This window comes from Microchirus variegatus, assembly GCF_963457635.1.
Source record: "Microchirus variegatus genome assembly, chromosome: 21".
Classification (NCBI taxonomy): Eukaryota; Metazoa; Chordata; class Actinopteri; order Pleuronectiformes; family Soleidae; genus Microchirus; species Microchirus variegatus.
This window is the reverse complement of record NC_139822.1, coordinates 9296442-9312618: the sequence shown is the minus strand read 5'-3', so window position 1 is coordinate 9312618 and position 16177 is coordinate 9296442. Positions and strand designations below refer to the sequence as shown.

Here is a 16177-nt window from a genome sequence, read left to right as displayed (position 1 = left end):
TACTGTCTATAAAGTAACTGATTCACCATCATCTCATCAGAATAAATGCAGCGTATTTGAATAAACACAGAAACAAAAAATCAGTCACATTAAAATAATAAAAAATACACAAAAACAAAAAACAAAAGAAGAAGCTCTGAACAAAGACTCTTTCTTTTCCAGACAAAGCTCCCGTGGTAGACGCTGAGGAGGTGCAGAAGGCCGACGTGTCCTCCACAGGACAAGGCGTCATAGATAAGGACGCTCTGGGGCCCATGATGCTGGAGGTTTGTCTTTCAAACTCACGGCACTAACAATCAGTGAAGATGAAAGAATCATCTTCTTCTTCTTCATCATCTTCATTTTCTTCTTCTTCTTCTCTCCTCAGGCTCTGGACGGCTTCTTCTTCGTGGTCAACGTGGACGGCGTCCTCGTGTTTGTCTCGGAGAACGTCAGCCAGTATCTGCGCTACCAGCAGGAGGAGCTCATGAACACCAGCGTCTACAGCGTGCTGCACGCCGGAGATCACCAAGAGTTCATCAAGAACCTGCTGCCCAAGGGTCTGGGTCAGTACACACACACACACTCGCGCGCACACACACACACACACACACACACACACACACACACACACACACACACACACACACACACACACACACACACACACACACACACACTCATACACAGCCTTTAAATGTGTCCGTAAGTCTTTTAAAATTGTCCTTGAGTATTTAAAAGTATCCTTGAGTCTTTTAAAGGTGTCCCTTAGTGCTTTAAAATGTGTCCTTGAGTGTATAAAATTGTCCTTGAGCCTTTTAAAATTGTCCTTGAGTCTTTATAAAGTGTCCCTGAGTCTTAAAAGGTTTCCTTGAATCTATAAAATTTTCCTTGAGTCTCTTAACATTGTCCTTGAGGCTTTAAAATGTCCTTGAGTCTTTAAAAGTGTCCTTAAGTCTTTTAAAATGTGTCCTTAAGTCTTTTAATATTGTCCTTGAGTATTTAAAATGTGTCCTTGAGTCTTTAAAAGTATCCTTGAGTCTTTTAAAAGTGTCCTTGAGTATAACAAAATGTCCTAAAGTCTTTAAAATTGTCCTTGAGCCTTTTAAAGGTGTCCTGAAGTCTTTGAAATGTGTCCTTGAGTCTTTAAATGTGTCCTTGAGCCTTTAAAAGATGTCCCTTAGTGCTTTAAAATGTGTCCTTGAGCCTTTAAAAGTATCCTTGAGTCTTTTAAAAGTGTCCTTGAGTATAAAAAATGTCCTATAATCTTTAAAATTGTCCTTGAGTATTTAAAAGTATCCTTGAGTCTTTTAAAGGTGTCCCTTAGTGCTTTAAAATGTGTCCTTGAGTGTATAAAATTGTCCTTGAGCCTTTTAAAATTGTCCTTGAGTCTTTATAAAGTGTCCCTGAGTCTTAAAAGGTTTCCTTGAATCTATAAAATTTTCATTGAGTCTCTTAAAATTGTCCTTGAGGCTTTAAAAATGTCCTTGAGTCTTTAAAAGTGTCCTTAAGTCTTTTAAAATGTGTCCTTAAGTCTTTTAATATTGTCCTTGAGTATTTAAAATGTGTCCTTGAGTCTTTAAAAGTATCCTTGAGTCTTTTAAAAGTGTCCTTGAGTATAACAAAATGTCCTTAAGTCTTTAAAATTGTCCTTGAGCCTTTTAAAGGTGTCCTGAAGTCTTTGAAATGTGTCCTTGAGTCTTTAAATGTGTCCTTGAGCCTTTAAAAGATGTCCCTTAGTGCTTTAAAATGTGTCCTTGAGCCTTTAAAAGTATCCTTGAGTCTTTTAAAAGTGTCCTTGAGTATAAAAAATGTCCTATAATCTTTAAAATTGTCCTTGAGCCTTTTAAAATGTCCTTGAGTCTTTATAAAGTGTCCCTGAGTCTTAAAAGGTGACCTTGCATCTATTAAAGTGTCCTTGAGGCTTTAAAATGTGTCATTGAGTCTATAAAATTGTGCTTATCTAAAAAATGTCTGTCTTTAAAATGTCCTTGAGTCTTTTAAAAGTGTCCTTGAGTATAAAAAAATGTCCTCAAGTTTTTAATGTGTCCTTGAGCCTTTAAAAGGTCTCCCTTAGTGCTTTAAAATGAGTCCTTGAATCTATAAAATTGTCCTTGAGTCTCTTAAAATTGTCCTTGAGTCTTTAAAATGTGTCCCTGAGTCTTAAAAGGTGTCCTTGAATCTATAAAATTGTCCTTGAGTCTCTTTAATTGTCCTTGAGTCTTTTAAATGTGTCCTTGAGTCTATAAAAAGTCTTGGGTAAGTTGCTCAGAAGAATCCTGTCGGGATTCAAACACACAACCCTCCGGTTACGAGGCGGTGATGTTTGACGGTGTCCTTCACATCTCTGTCTTCCAGGCAGTCATCGCAGCGCAGACTCGTCCAGCAGGAACAGTCAAACCTTTACCTGCCGCATGTTGGTCAAACCTTCACCGTCTGCGTCTGACCTGCAGGAGGCGCCGCTAACGCCGCAGCTAACACCGCCGCCAACACCACAGCTAACGCCGCTAGCACGGCAGCAGCAGAAGTACGAGACCATGCAGTGTTTCGCTGTGTCTGAACCCAAGTCCATCAAAGAAGAAGGAGAAGGTACGGACACGTTTATTTATGACGTCTTCCTCCAGTCTTTAAAAATGTCCTCCAGTCTTAAGAAGTTGTCCTCTAGTCTTTAAAAAGTGTCCTCTAGTCTTTAAAAAGCTGTCCTCCAGTCTTTAAAAAGTGTCCTTGAGTCTTTAAAAAGTGTCCTTGAGTCTTATGAAGGTGTCCTCCAGTCTTTAAAAGCTGTCCTCCAGTCTTTAAAAAGTGTCCTTGAGTCTTTAAAAAGTGTCCTTGAGTCTTTTAAAAAGTGTCCTTGAGTCTTTTAAAAGTGTCCTTTAGTCTTTAGAAGATGTCCTCTAGTCTTTAAAAAGTGTCCTCCCCTCTTTAAAAGCTGACCTCCAGTCTTTAAAGTGTCCTTAAGTCTTTGAAGTGTCCTGAAGTCTTTAAAAAGTGTCCTTAAGTCTTTGAAGTGTCCTTCAGTCTTTAAAAAGTGTCCTTAAGTCTTTTAAAAGTGTCCTTAAGAAGATGTCCGCTAGTCTTTAAAAAGTGTCCTCTAGTCTTTTAAAAGTGTCCTCCAGTCTTTAAAAGCTGTCCTCCAGTCTTTATAAAGTGTCCTTGAGTCTTTAAAAAGTGTCCTTGAGTCTTTTAAAAGTGTCCTTAAGTCTTTAGAAGATGTCCTCTAGTCTTTAAAAAGTGTCCTCTAGTCTTTAAAAAGTGTCCAGTCTTTAAAAATGTCCTTGAGTCTTAAGAAGGTGTCCTCTAGTCTTTAAAAAGTGTCCTTAAGTCTTTAAAAAGTGTCCTTAAGTCTTTAGAAGGTGTCCTCTAGTCTTTAAAAAGTGTCCTCTATTCTTTAAAAAGAAGGTGTCCTTGAGTCTTTAAAAGGTGTCCTCCCCTCTTTAAAAGCTGTCCTCCAGTCTTTAAAGTGTCCTTCAGTCCTTGAAGTGTCCTGAAGTCTTTAAAAAGTGTCCTTAAGTCTTTGAAGTGTCCTTCAGTCTTTAAAAAGTGTCCTTAAGTCTTTGAAGTGTCCTTAAGTCTTTAAAAAGTGTCCTTAAGTCTTTAAAAAGTGTCCTTAAGTCTTTGAAGTGTCCTTAAGTCTTTGAAGTGTCCTTACGTCTTTAAAAAGTGTCCTTAAGTCTTTAAAAAGTGTCCTTAAGTCTTTGAAGTGTCCTTAAGTCTTTGAAGTGTCCTTAAGTCTTTGAAGTGTCCTTCAGTCTTTAAAAAGTGTCCTTAAGTCTTTAAAAAGTGTCCTTAAGTCTTTGAAGTGTCCTTAAGTCTTTGAAGTGTCCTTAAGTCTTTGAAGTGTCCTTCAGTCTGTAAAAAGTGTCCTCCAGTCTTGTCCCTGTGTCTTGTTAAAAAGTGTCCTGTGGTGTCCTTTAAACTCAGATTTCCAGTCGTGTCTCATCTGCGTGGCCAGACGCGTCCCCGTCAAAGACAGACCTGCGACGTCCTCGTACGAGACCTTCACCACGAGACAGGACCTTCAAGGTCGGTGTCTCGCTGAATCCAGATCGACGATGAACCATCAACGTTTTTATTTTTTTTTACGATTTAAATGCTAACGTGGTTTCAGGTAAGATCACGTCGCTGGACACGAGTCTCCTGAGAGCGTCCATGAAGCCTGGCTGGGAAGACCTGGTCCGGCGCTGCATTCAGAGGTTTCACCTGCAGAAGGACGGGGACATGTCCTTCGCTAAGAAACACCATCAGGACGGTGAGTGAATGGGGGGGGGGGGAGACTCTGGCTCTGGATGTTTACGCCGCCATGTTGGCAGGAACCACATCACTTCCTGTCAACATGGAGAGTTGCATGATGGGATTACGTCATCGGTCCATAACAGACTCACATTTCAGAGATTATTATTGACAGCAGGTGCTCATGCTGGTGTGTTGTGTGTCTTCTGTTGTGTTGTGTGTCTTTTGTTGTGTTGTATTGTGTGTCTTTTGCTGTGTCATGTTGTGTGTCTTCTTTCTGTTGTGTTGTGTTGTCTTATGTTGTGTTGTGTGCCTTATTTTGTGTTGTGTTGTCCTCTGTTGTGTGTCTTCTGTTGTGTTGTGTGTCCTCTGTTGTGTTTTGTGTCTTCTGTTATGTTGTGTTGTGTGTCTTGTGTTGTGTTATGTTGTGTTGTCTTGTGTTGCCTTCTTTTGTGCTGTGTTGTCTTCTATTGTGTTGTGTTGTGTGTCTTCTGTTGTGTTTTGTGTCTTCTGTTATGTTGTGTTGTGTGTCTTGTGTTGTGTTATGTTGTGTTGTCTTCTGTTGTGTTGTCTTGTGTTGCCTTCTTTTGTGTTGTGTTGTCTTCTGTTGTGTTGTCATCTTGTCTTCTGTTGTGTCCTCTGTTGTGTTGTCTTCTGTTGTGTGTCCGCTGTTCTGTTGTGTTGTGTTGTGTGTCTTCTGCTGTCTTGTGGTGTGTTGTGTGTCTTCTGTTGTGTTTTCTGTGTTGTGTGTCTTCTGTTGTGTTGTCGTCTTGTCTTCTGTCATGTTGTCGTCTTGTGTTGTCCTCTGTTGTGTTGTCGTCTTGTCTTCTGTCGTCTTGTGTTGTCCTCTGTTGTGTTGTGTGTCCTCTGTTGTGTTGTGTCTTCCGTCATGTTGTCGTCTTGTCTTGTGTTGTCCTGTGTTGTGTTGTGTTGTCGTGTTGTCTTCTGTCGTGTTGTCGTCTTGTCTTCTGTCGTCTTCTGTGGTCTTTTATTGTGTTGTGTTGTCCTCTGTTGTGTTGTGTTGTCCTCTGTTGTGTTGTCTTGTGTGTCCTCTGTTGTGTTGTGTTGTCGTCTGTTGTCTTGTGTGTCCTCTGTTGTGTTGTGTGTCCTCCGTTGTGTCCTCTGCTGTGTTGTGTTGTGTGTCCTCTGTTGTGTCGTGTTGTGTTGTGTTGTGTTGTGTTGTGTTGTGTTGTGTTGCAGTGATGATGAACGGTCACGCCCTCAGTCCCATGTACGGTTTCTCTCTGGCTGATGGAAACGTTGTCTCCGCTCACACTAAGAGTAAAATGGTTCGCTCTGCTGTCACCAACCAACCACAGCTCTACATGTCCCTGCACATCCTCAAGAGGTAACTGCTGCTCTGTGTCCTCAACTTTGTGTCCTCACCTCTGTGTCCTCACCTCTGTGTCCTCACCTCTGTGTCCTCACCTGTGTGTCCTCACCTGTGTCCTCAGCTCTGTGTCCTCACCTCTGTGTCCTAAGTTCTGTCCTCACCACTGTGACTTAAGTTCTGTCCTCAGCGCCGTCTCTGCTGCAGAAAGTAGCCATCTTGCACCGAGGCTAAATTCTGTTCATGAGGACGAAACGACAAGAAAACCCGCCTGCAGTTACGTACTGCAGCTTTAAATGCGAGCAGACGACTAAATAAAGTAGATTCCGTGCTAATTTATCGAAGGTTTTTCCTCGTAAACAAACCTCTGATGTTTACATTAGATCACAACATCACTTTATATTTTTATCTCCTCTCTTTGAGTCACATGTTTCCCCTTCAGGCTGTTTTTTTTTTTGGTCCAATAACAAACAAAGACACCGTGCTCCACAGCGCCCCCTTCCTTTTCTCAGGATTGTTACCCAGAGAGTTTCACAGATCAACGGAAGAAAGAACTTAACATTTTGCCCTTTTTTCCACTGGTTTCACGTCCAGATTTATGGCCTCATGACTCGCGGGGAGTAAACAATGAGAGCTTTGTGTGTTGTGTTCACTTTCACGTTTTTTTTACTTCAAGGCGAGACAAATCGGAGCTGAAAGAAGAAGCTGTGTGGTTGTTTTTAACTTATAGTTATATATTCATTAGTCAACAAAAACAACATTTTATTTCAATAGCGCCAATTCATGACTAGCACTTTATTATCTCACGTCACTTTACATCGCTAGGTCATTATTTTATGTCGATTTTACAGTTTCTACTTAGATGATACTCTCGTCTTTGTGGTTACCCTTAAGTTAATTCGCAAAGATGCTAATAAAACATACTTGATTTATTGCTCTACTGCCTCCTCTTGGTTTAAAAAGGGATGTAGTTGTCGAGCTTTTAATCATTTTATTGTTCGCCTCTATGCAGACGACACAGTCGTTTTTTTGCGATTACCCTGATCGTTTTCAAATTGTATGGTTAATTTTTAAAGATGCTAATAAAACTTAGTTGATTTAATGCTCTACTGCCCCCTCTTGGTTTCATAAAGGAAGTTGTTTCGGTAAATTGTCCCATTTTAATCATTCTTGTCAGTTTCTATGCAGATGATATACTCGTTTTCGTGGTTACCCTGATTTTTCTAGAATGATTTTAAGTGAATTATTAAAGATGCTAATAAAACATACTTGATCTAATGCTCTACTGCCCCCTCTTTGTTTAAAAAGGGATTTTTTACATTCATTGTCTAGCTTTTAATAATTTTATTGTTCGTTTCTATGCAGAGGACACTAGTTTTTTTGCGATAACCCTGATCGTTTTAGAATGATATGGTTAATTCTTAAAGATGCTAATAAAACATACTTGATTTATTGCTCTACTGCCCCCTCTTGGTTTCAGGAAGGAAGTTGTTTTTTTGTGTGTTTTTTTTCTTCAGTTTTTAATCATTCTTATCAGTTTCTACGCAGATGATACACTCATGTTTGTGGTTACCCTGATTTTTCTCGAAAAATATTAGGTGGTCATAAATCGTGCTTGATTTCACGCTCTACTGCCCCCTTTTGGTTGAATTAAAGGATGTTTTACATCGTCATTTCCCAGCTTTTAATCATTATTGTTTGCTTTATATGCAGACGATGCACCGTGTTTTACCTCTGTCTGTTCTTTCTTTTTACCTTTAGAGAACACGCGCCCGTGGTCACGCCAATGACCCCGACCAGGGCCGGTGGCTCCTCCCCTTCCCCTGACGTCACTGTCGGCAGCAACACCCACCACCCCACATCCACGTCCGGCAACCCCGGGCGTGGTTTTGGTTCGTCGGTGTCGTCAGGTCGGGCGCCCACACCTCAGGGAAGCGGCCACACTCTGAGGCTCGGCAGCCCGTCGGCGCAGGGAAGCCCCAGCGTCAGTTCGGCGGCTCAGGGCGTCGCCGCGTTGTCGCCGTGTCACCGCCAGAGCCCGGCGCGGCCGGTGAGCGGCAGCGGCGGCAGCAGCTGCAGTAGCCCTCGCCTCCCCCAACACCCGCCGGGTTCTTTCTCTCCTGGACCCGGCCTCCACTCGCCGGCCTCCACGTGCAGCAGCAGCACCGGCAACGGACAACCGTTCAACCCCCTCAGTGCGCTGCAGGCTCTCAGCCAGAGCCACAGGGTTTACCAGGGCCTCGCCGAGGGGCGGCACCCGGACTCGCCTGACAGGAAGCCGTCCGGCCTCCACAGCCCCCTCGCAAGAAGCCACCCGAGCTTGGAGGCCGACTTGTTCGGAACCTTTGCGGAGCAGCAGGACTTGTTGTCGTCCCAGAACCAGGAGGGTGAGCACGGGGAAGGCAAAGACGCCGACGGTGGCGGCGACGGCGACGGCGATGCCCAGAACCGCCTCCAGAGCACCAAAGGACACACGAAGCTGCTGCAGCTCCTCACCACCAAGTTAGAACCCTCCGATCCTGGCTCACCACCCGGGTCCTTCCGGGACGAGCAGAACTGCAAAGACCACCTGGGCCGGGGCGGCGGCTGCGGCGTCGGCGGCCATAACTACTCCACCTCGCTAAAGGAGAAACACAAGATCCTGCACCGGCTGCTGCAGAACAGCGCGTCGCCCGTGGAACTGGCCAAGCTCACGGCCGAAGCCACCGGGAAAGAAGGTCCGATGGAGTCGTCCGCCGGGGACGACGTGGCCGCCGCGCTGGGCGAACTCTGCGCCAAGCAGAAGCCGGGCAGCCCCAGGAAGAAGGACAACGCGCTGCTGCGCTACCTGCTGGACAGGGACGATAGCGGCACGCCGGACGAGGTCGCCGAGATGGAACCCGGCGAGGGACCGACGCTGTGCAACGTGAAGACGGAGGCGCAGGAAGTGGCTTTTGGCGTGACGGACCAGGTTAGCTGTGTGTGTGTGTGTGTGTGTGTCTGTGTGTGTGTTACTGTACATCACACATGACCTCATTAGTGATGGACGTTTATTTTTAGCTACTACCCCATTCATCAGCTAAAACAGCCGGTGTGTGTGTGTGTGTGTGTGTGTGTGTGTGTGTGTGTGTGTGTGTGTGTGTGTGTGTGTGTGTGTGTGTGTGTGTGTGTGTGTGTGTGTGTGTGTGTGTGTGTGTGTGTGTGTGTGTGTGTGTGTGTGTGTGTGTGTGTGCACAAACATACCAGCAGAAACACAGTGAAAAACATTTTGTTTCTTTCAAAAGACTAACCAAATAAAATGTGCACTTTGTGTCGCTTTATAAACCTGCTCACTCTCCCTGCACCAAACCCCATAGAGTAAACCAGTGATTTTAACATCACAGAGACACAGGAGTTCACAGGAGTTGTCGATCCACTGCTGCCTCCATCACTGAGTTACGATGTGTTATTTTGACAATTTCGGCTTTTGAAAATCTTCATTCAGATTAACCTCAGTGACGCAAAGTGACCACACGAGGCAGCAGTAGACCAGCAGCTCCTGTGTCCGCCGTGAGCTAAAATCAGCGTTTTTCTCAATGGGGTTTGGTGTGGTGTGGCGGAGAGTGAATTTAATTGTTCATTTCCCGCTGTTGCTGATCTCAGACCAGTGAGCTGGAGGAGCTGCTGGAGGACCTGCAGAGTGGTGGCCAGCAGCAGCAGCAGATGTTTGGTTCCAGAGGACCATCCTCCTCCTCCTCCTCCTCTACCCCACCTGGTTCCTCTGTAGACAAACAGACCATCATCAGTGATATCCTTCACATGACCAGCAACACCAACACCAGCAGCAGCAGAACCTTCAGCCCCACCAGTATGCCCACTACAAAAAGTGAATTTCACAGCTTTGTAAAAGATTAACAATCAAACTCTATCATCTTCTTCTTCTTCTCTGAAGGCTTTAATGGATCCAGGTCAGGTCCACCGAGTCGAGCTCCTCCTCCTCCTGTGAGGGGCGTGTCTTCTCTGGACCACACCCCCTGCAGCACCAGGCCGTTCCCTCCTCAACACAGGAGCAACGCCCACTACTCCCTACTGCAGCAGCAGCAGCAGCAAGGCATGATGGGAAGTCACGCAGGCATGGCGATGACCAACACAGGTGAGGAAGGGGAAAAAAAAAACAACAAACACTATTGACTAGTTTTATGTATTTTACACATTTATTATACATTTTTATTAGTTAATTTGGTCCATAAACTGATTTATTTTCTTTATTTCATAAGCGTTCCCTCATTTCTGCTTCTTCTCTTACATATTTTAATATAATCTGTTAGTGGAGCTTTATGATTATTATTATTATTATTATTTAATCTTATGAAACACAAGTCTCAGATTATTTCATTGATGTGAATGAGAGACTAACTAGAGGTAAAAAAAAAAGCTAAAAAACTGCCAGCCAATGTATATGTGTGTATATATATGTATATATACGTAAATATATATATATATGTATGTATATGTGTATGTTTATATATATATGTGTGTATGTATATATGTATATTTATGTGTGTATGTATATATATGTGTATATGTATATATGTATATATATGTGTGTATGTATATATGTATATATATGTATGTATATATATATGTATGTATGTATATGTATATATGTGTGTATATATATGTATATATATATGTGTGTGTATATGTGTATATATATATATATATATATATATATTTTTTTTTTTTTTTTTATAACTGACATTAATCTGTTTTTTAAATGAATTTTAGAGAATATACAGAATGCACCAAACCCCATAGAGAAAATCAGTGATTTTAGCTCACAGGGACACAGGAGCTGCTGGTCGACTGCTGCCCCGTGTGGTCACTTTGTGTCACTGGTGTTAATCTGAACAAGGGATTTTAAAAGCCGAATTTTACAAAATAAGACATTTTAATTTTGTGATGGAGGCAGCAGTGGATCAACAACTCCTGTGAACTCCTGTGTGCTGTGATGTTAAAATCACTGGTTTTCTCTATGGGCTTTGGTGTGGGAGAGTGAGAACTTCACTTTATTACGTCCTACAACCACATTTCTTCTTCATTTGAACTTTTTTTCCCTCCGGTAAAAACAAACAAATGTTCTGGAGATGATATTTGATGTTTATTCAGACTAAATCCTGTCCTTAACTCAAGGCCTGATGCCTCACGGTTCGTTGCGGGGCTCCATGCAGCAGAGCTGGGCTCCTCAGGGGCCCGTCGTGGGGCCCGCGATGGGACCTGGTCGCGTGAACCCGGGCCCGCCCTCCTCCTCCAGAGGTCCACCAGGATCCAGAACCATGATGGTGGGCAACGGTGAGGAAAAAAAAGACACGGGGGGGGAAAAATCTGGATTCTCATCCGAACCAGAACTGATCCCTGACGTCTTATGTGCTTTTCCTTCCGTCAGAGATGGAGATGGTAAACTCCGCCTACCCGCCGCCGCCGCCTCAACAGGCCCCGCCCAATCCGACGGCACCGTGGCCCGACGGGATGATGATGATGACGATGATGGATCGCTACGGAAACCAGAGCAGGTTTGTGTCCTCTAGTTTTTCGTTAACGACGCGGGGTTTGACCCTGTCGAGTTAACCGAGCCGCGGTGTCGCTCAGGTCGCAGTACGGCGCCGCCCCGGAGGACGTGATGGGATGCTACGGCCCAGGGCCCGAGGGCCCCCCGGACGAAGGGGCCCTGCTGAACCAGCTGTGCACGGTGCTGAAGGACTTTGAGGGTCTGGAGGAGATTGACAAGATGCTGGGGATCCCCACGCTGGCTGGACGGGTACGAGGATTAAATATCTGTGTAACAGTCGGATTATGTTATTTTCATGAAAATGTCTTAGATTATAGTAAATCCAATCTTAATCCATGTTTTCTTTGGGAGGGACAGTGCTTAGTTTCTCTGCACCACAGGTCAGACTATCACAATAAGAGCCTCATTACTTGGCCCTTTAGTCACTTTTAGGGATTCAAAACCTGGGATTAGGCTAGTCTATCAAAGTAAAAGCCTCATTACTTGGCCCTATATTCATTTTAATCCTTCAAAGCCTGGGATTAGGCTAGCCTATCAAAATAAGAGCCTCATTATTTGGCCTTTAAGTGACCTTTAGGGATTCAAAACCTGGGATTAGGCTGGTCTATCAAAATAAGAGCCTCATTACTGGACTCTTTATTCACTTTGGGCTTCAAAACCTGGGATAAGGCCAGACTATCAAAATAAGAGCCTCATTACTTCGCCCTAAAGTGACCTTTAGGGATTCAAAACCTGGGATTAGGCTAGTCTATCAAAATAAGAGTCTCATTACTGGGCCCTTCAGTAGATTATTAATTTCTTCTGATTTCCCATGATTCCACGCTGCAGGGTCCACTCTCAGACCAGGACCAGTACTGCGGCCCCTCAGACCCGACACAGGCTCTGAAGCCTCCTCAGTACAGTCAGCACTACGGTGGCCCGTCGCCGGGTTACGTCGGCGTTCCCCCCGACTTCCACGGCTCCGGCCACATGGTGGCGCCACAGAGGACGCCCCCTGCTGGTTACCCTCCCATGATGAGAATGCCCGGGGGCGTGGGGCCCCGGTCGCTCGGCATGCGGCCCGGGGCCCCGAGTCCAGTGGCGCCGCCTCAGCCCAACAACCTGAGACTGCAGCTGCAGCACAGACTCCAGGCTCAGCTGGTGAGTTTCCTGTTTCCTGTTTCCTGTGACCATGTGACCACTTCCTGTTAGCGCTAATGTGTTAGCGTTGTGGAATAAAACGTCAACTTTAATTTAGTAAGAATCACTCGTGAAATGAAAGAAAAGTGGATTTTATTTTATAAGAATCACTGTGACTGTGAGTTCATTTTATTGTGGCGAAATGTTTACACAGGAAGTGTTACAAATACCAGTGATTGGCTCTTATTTTGAAAAGCCAGGGTGAAAGGAAATAGTGAATTAATGGCTAAAACAAGCTCCTGTGTCCCCGTGGGCTAAAATCACTGATTTTCTCTATGGGCTTTGGTGTGGGAGAGTGAGATTTATTCACTTGTAAATGTCTGACATTAACGACGTTCTCTAATCCCCGTTTAGAACCGTCAGCCAGTGATGAACCAGATGAATCTACCTCTAAGGTCTAATGCACCAAACCAGGTCAGTCCACGTGTTCTGTCGCCACAATCTGTAATAAAGAGGATAAACTGATGAAAATACATTTAAATGTGTAAATAAAAGTCCTTCATACCAAAGTAATATGAGGTTATTTCCAGTTATTTAAATAAAAGATTAAAAAATTCTCAAAATGTCTTAGACTAGTTTGTCTGCACTTTGATAGGCCAGACTATCAAAATAAGAGTCTCATTAATGGGCCCTTTAGTACAGTATTTCTTTCTTCTGATTTCCCATAATTCCACGCTGCAGGGTCCACTGTCAGACCAGAAATGGGCAACGGGTTTATTGATTAAAATGCATTTAAAACGTGCAAATAAAAGTCCTTCATACCAAAGTAATACAAGGTTATTGCCAGTTATTTAATTAAAAAAAATATCCTACGTCACCATTTTGTGGTTTTCTGACGTTGTTTTGGACCACATAATTGATTAATTGACATTTATTATGATGTAAATATTATATTTACACACATCTGCTGTAAAATCTGATATAAAATCTGGTATGTTTACACATATCTGATGTAAAATCTAGTATATTTACACGTCTGCTGTACAATCTGGTATATTTATACACATCTGATGTTAACTGGTATATTTATACACATCTGATGTAAACTGGTATATTTCCACATATTTGGTATATTTACATGTGATGTAAATCTGGTATATTTACACATTATGTGATGTAAAATCTGGTATATTTACGCACATGTGACGTAAAATCTGGTCTATTTACACATATCTGATGTAAAATCTGGTATATTTACATATATCTGATGTAAAACTGGTATATTTACACATATCTGCTGTAAAATCTGGTATATTTATACATATGTGATGTAAAATCTGGTATATTTACGCACATGTGATGTAAAATCTGGTATAATTACACATATTTGATGTAAAATCTGGTATATTTACGCACATGTGACGTAAAATCTGGTCTATTTACACATATCTGCTGTAAAATCAGGTAAATTTACATATATCTGCTGTAAAATCTGGTATATTTATACATATGTGATGTAAAATCTGGTATAATTACATATATCTGATGTAAAATCTGGTATATTTACACATATTGGATGTAAAATCTGGTATAATTTACACATGTGATGTAAACTGATATATTTACACATATGTGATGTAAAATCTAGTATATTTACACACATCTGATGTAAAATCTGGTATAATTACACATATCTGATGTAAAATCTGGACCAAATGACTATTTTCAGCTTTTATTTGTATTTATTTATGTATTTATGTGTGTGCAGGGATCCCTCAACGCCCAGATGTTGGCCCAGCGTCAGCGCGAGTACCTCAGCAACCACCTCCGCCAGCGTCAGCAGCAGCAGCACGCCATGATGATGCGGCCACAGGGCGTCAACATGCCGTCTCCCAGGATGCCTAGCGGCGGCGGCTCCGCCCCCACGCCGGTGCCCGTCGGCGGCACCAACCCGCGTCTCCCTCAGGGAAACCCGCAGCAGTCGTTGTCGTACCCGTACCCGACTTACGGCTACGGCAGCGGCCTGCCCTCCTCGCCGCCCCAGAACCCCGGCTCCTCCTCACCGCTCTCCCCCGGCCGTCACCTGAGCGGCCAGGGCATGATGGGAAATGTAGGCCGGCAGTACGGCGGGGTCATGAGCCCGCCTGCGCACGTCAGCGGCTTCCAGTTCAGCAGTTCAGGTATTTGACGAAAGCTAGAGAAGCAGTGTCGCTGTCGCTAACAGCTGTTAGCTGTTTGCTCTCCTGCACCAAACCCCATAGAGAAAATCAGTGGCACAAAGTGACCACACGAGGCAGCAGTAGACCAGCAGCTCCTGTGTCCCCGCGAGCTAAAATCGCTGATTTTCTCTGTGGGGTTTGGTGCAGGCAGAGTGAGTGGTTTTACAAACGAAAACCTCCTCCTCTCACCAGGAATGAGCCAACAGCAGCAGCACCACCACCACCAGGACCCGGTGTCGGGCTTCTCCTATGGGGCCGCGACCCCTCACAGTCCCCTGATGTCCCCCAGGATGGGTCAGGGTCCGAGTGCCATGCTGCTGCAGAGTCAGGGCCAAACGCAACCCCAGGGCCCCAACCAGGGGGCGCCGCCCGGCTACCAGGCCAGCACTGACGTCAGCCGCTGGCCCCAAACTGCCAACAGGTGAACACTGGTTCACAACGCGACGACGTAGCTGTTTATAAGCATTTCTGTGACTTACCATCATTCTGCTTACAGTGTGTATCCTCAACATCCCAGTGGAGGACTGTACAACAACAACAACAACAACAACAACAACAACAACAACAACATTAACATGGGAGTCATGGCCGGCAACATGTCCGGACAGATGACCTCTGTGACCTCTGTGAACTCAGAGCAGGTGATGTATATTTACACTCATCTGAGGTAAAATCTGGTATATTTACACACATCTGATACAAAATCTGGTATATTTACACATGTCTGATGTAAAATCTGGTATATTTACACACATCTGATGTAAAATCTGGTATATTTACATATATCTGCTATAAAATCTGGTATATTTACACATATCTGAAGTAAAATCTGGTATATTTACACACATCTGATGTAAAATCTGGTATATTTACATATATCTGATGTAAAATCTGGTATATTTACACACATCTGATTAAAAGCTGGTATATTTACACACATCTGATGTAAAATGTCTTAAAATATGATGTATTAAGAGAGTGTATTTATTCATATTCAGCATGTTTGTGATTGGACACAGGTGACAGACAACAGCCTGATGTTGGAGCAGCTAACGTCGCTCGATATGCTAACACACGACGACGACGACGCGGCTGTGAGTAAAACACTGAGGATGAGGCCACGCCCCTGTAGAGATTATTGTTTTAAATTCTGTGTTTAGTAATTTAATAGTTCATATATATATATATTGTCGTGATTTATTCGATTTTTCTGTCTTTTGTAGAATTTTTGCTGACCCCTGCTGATCGGATGAGGAAGCACAGTTGGGAGGACAGAGACAGACAGAGGACAAACTTTTCATATAAAAAAACAACCTCTGAACTGTGTTTTCACTTCACTGTGACCTAGTTCACAAATTTTTTTTTTAAATTATGCAACGGAAAAACTGCATGGTGACAAACTGTTATCTGAGCCATGCTAACGGCATGCTAACACCAAAAAATAATAATAACACAACAATCACAGGAAGATGCTGTTTTTTTTTTTAGGGCTTTTAATGTGAAACAGTCACAGGAAGTGTTTGCTTAAATGTAGCATTATGGTGTTAGCAACGTGTTGGTACAGTAGCCCAGAATGGACAGAGCTAACACTGTCTTCAGGGACGCTCACTGTCGTTTCTCTAAACTCGCACTGGTCCTTTAAACAAAGGTAGCATATGTTTATGCTAGCTTGTTGTTATTATTAGCGATTATTGTTGCAGACAAACTAAATAAACGCTGATATTAGTCGTTTCTTGACAGAAAACTACGTCATTTTCTAAACTTTTGGACGTT

General features: G+C 43.5%; 1 protein-coding gene across 1 annotated transcript; it reads left to right on the top strand.

Moving 5' to 3' along the window:
* The first annotated feature begins 451 nt into the window (after positions 1-451).
* LOC310942584 (nuclear receptor coactivator 2-like) lies at positions 452-15877 on the top strand. The gene is made up of 18 exons (XM_083907995.1): positions 452-549; positions 2342-2568; positions 3901-4002; positions 4088-4228; positions 5410-5557; positions 7301-8489; positions 9161-9365; positions 9450-9650; positions 10691-10849; positions 10944-11070; positions 11147-11315; positions 11895-12206; positions 12600-12659; positions 13954-14365; positions 14597-14825; positions 14901-15045; positions 15424-15498; positions 15628-15877. The coding sequence occupies exons 1-18, from the start codon at positions 467-469 to the stop codon at positions 15637-15639; spliced, it is 3996 nt and encodes a 1331-aa protein (XP_083764121.1). The 5' UTR covers positions 452-466; the 3' UTR covers positions 15640-15877.
* The last annotated feature ends 300 nt before the right edge of the window (positions 15878-16177 follow it).

Bases quoted from the DNA above. Each gene is read 5' to 3' on its own strand.
- LOC310942584 (XM_083907995.1), top strand. From the start codon at position 467: ATGAACACCAGCGTCTACAGCGTGCTGCACGCCGGAGATCACCAAGAG. The intron at 4,229-5,409 runs GTGAGTGAATGG...GTTGTGTTGCAG, and splicing joins TAAGAAACACCATCAGGACG to TGATGATGAACGGTCACGCC. The intron at 10,850-10,943 runs GTGAGGAAAAAA...TCCTTCCGTCAG, and splicing joins AACCATGATGGTGGGCAACG to AGATGGAGATGGTAAACTCC.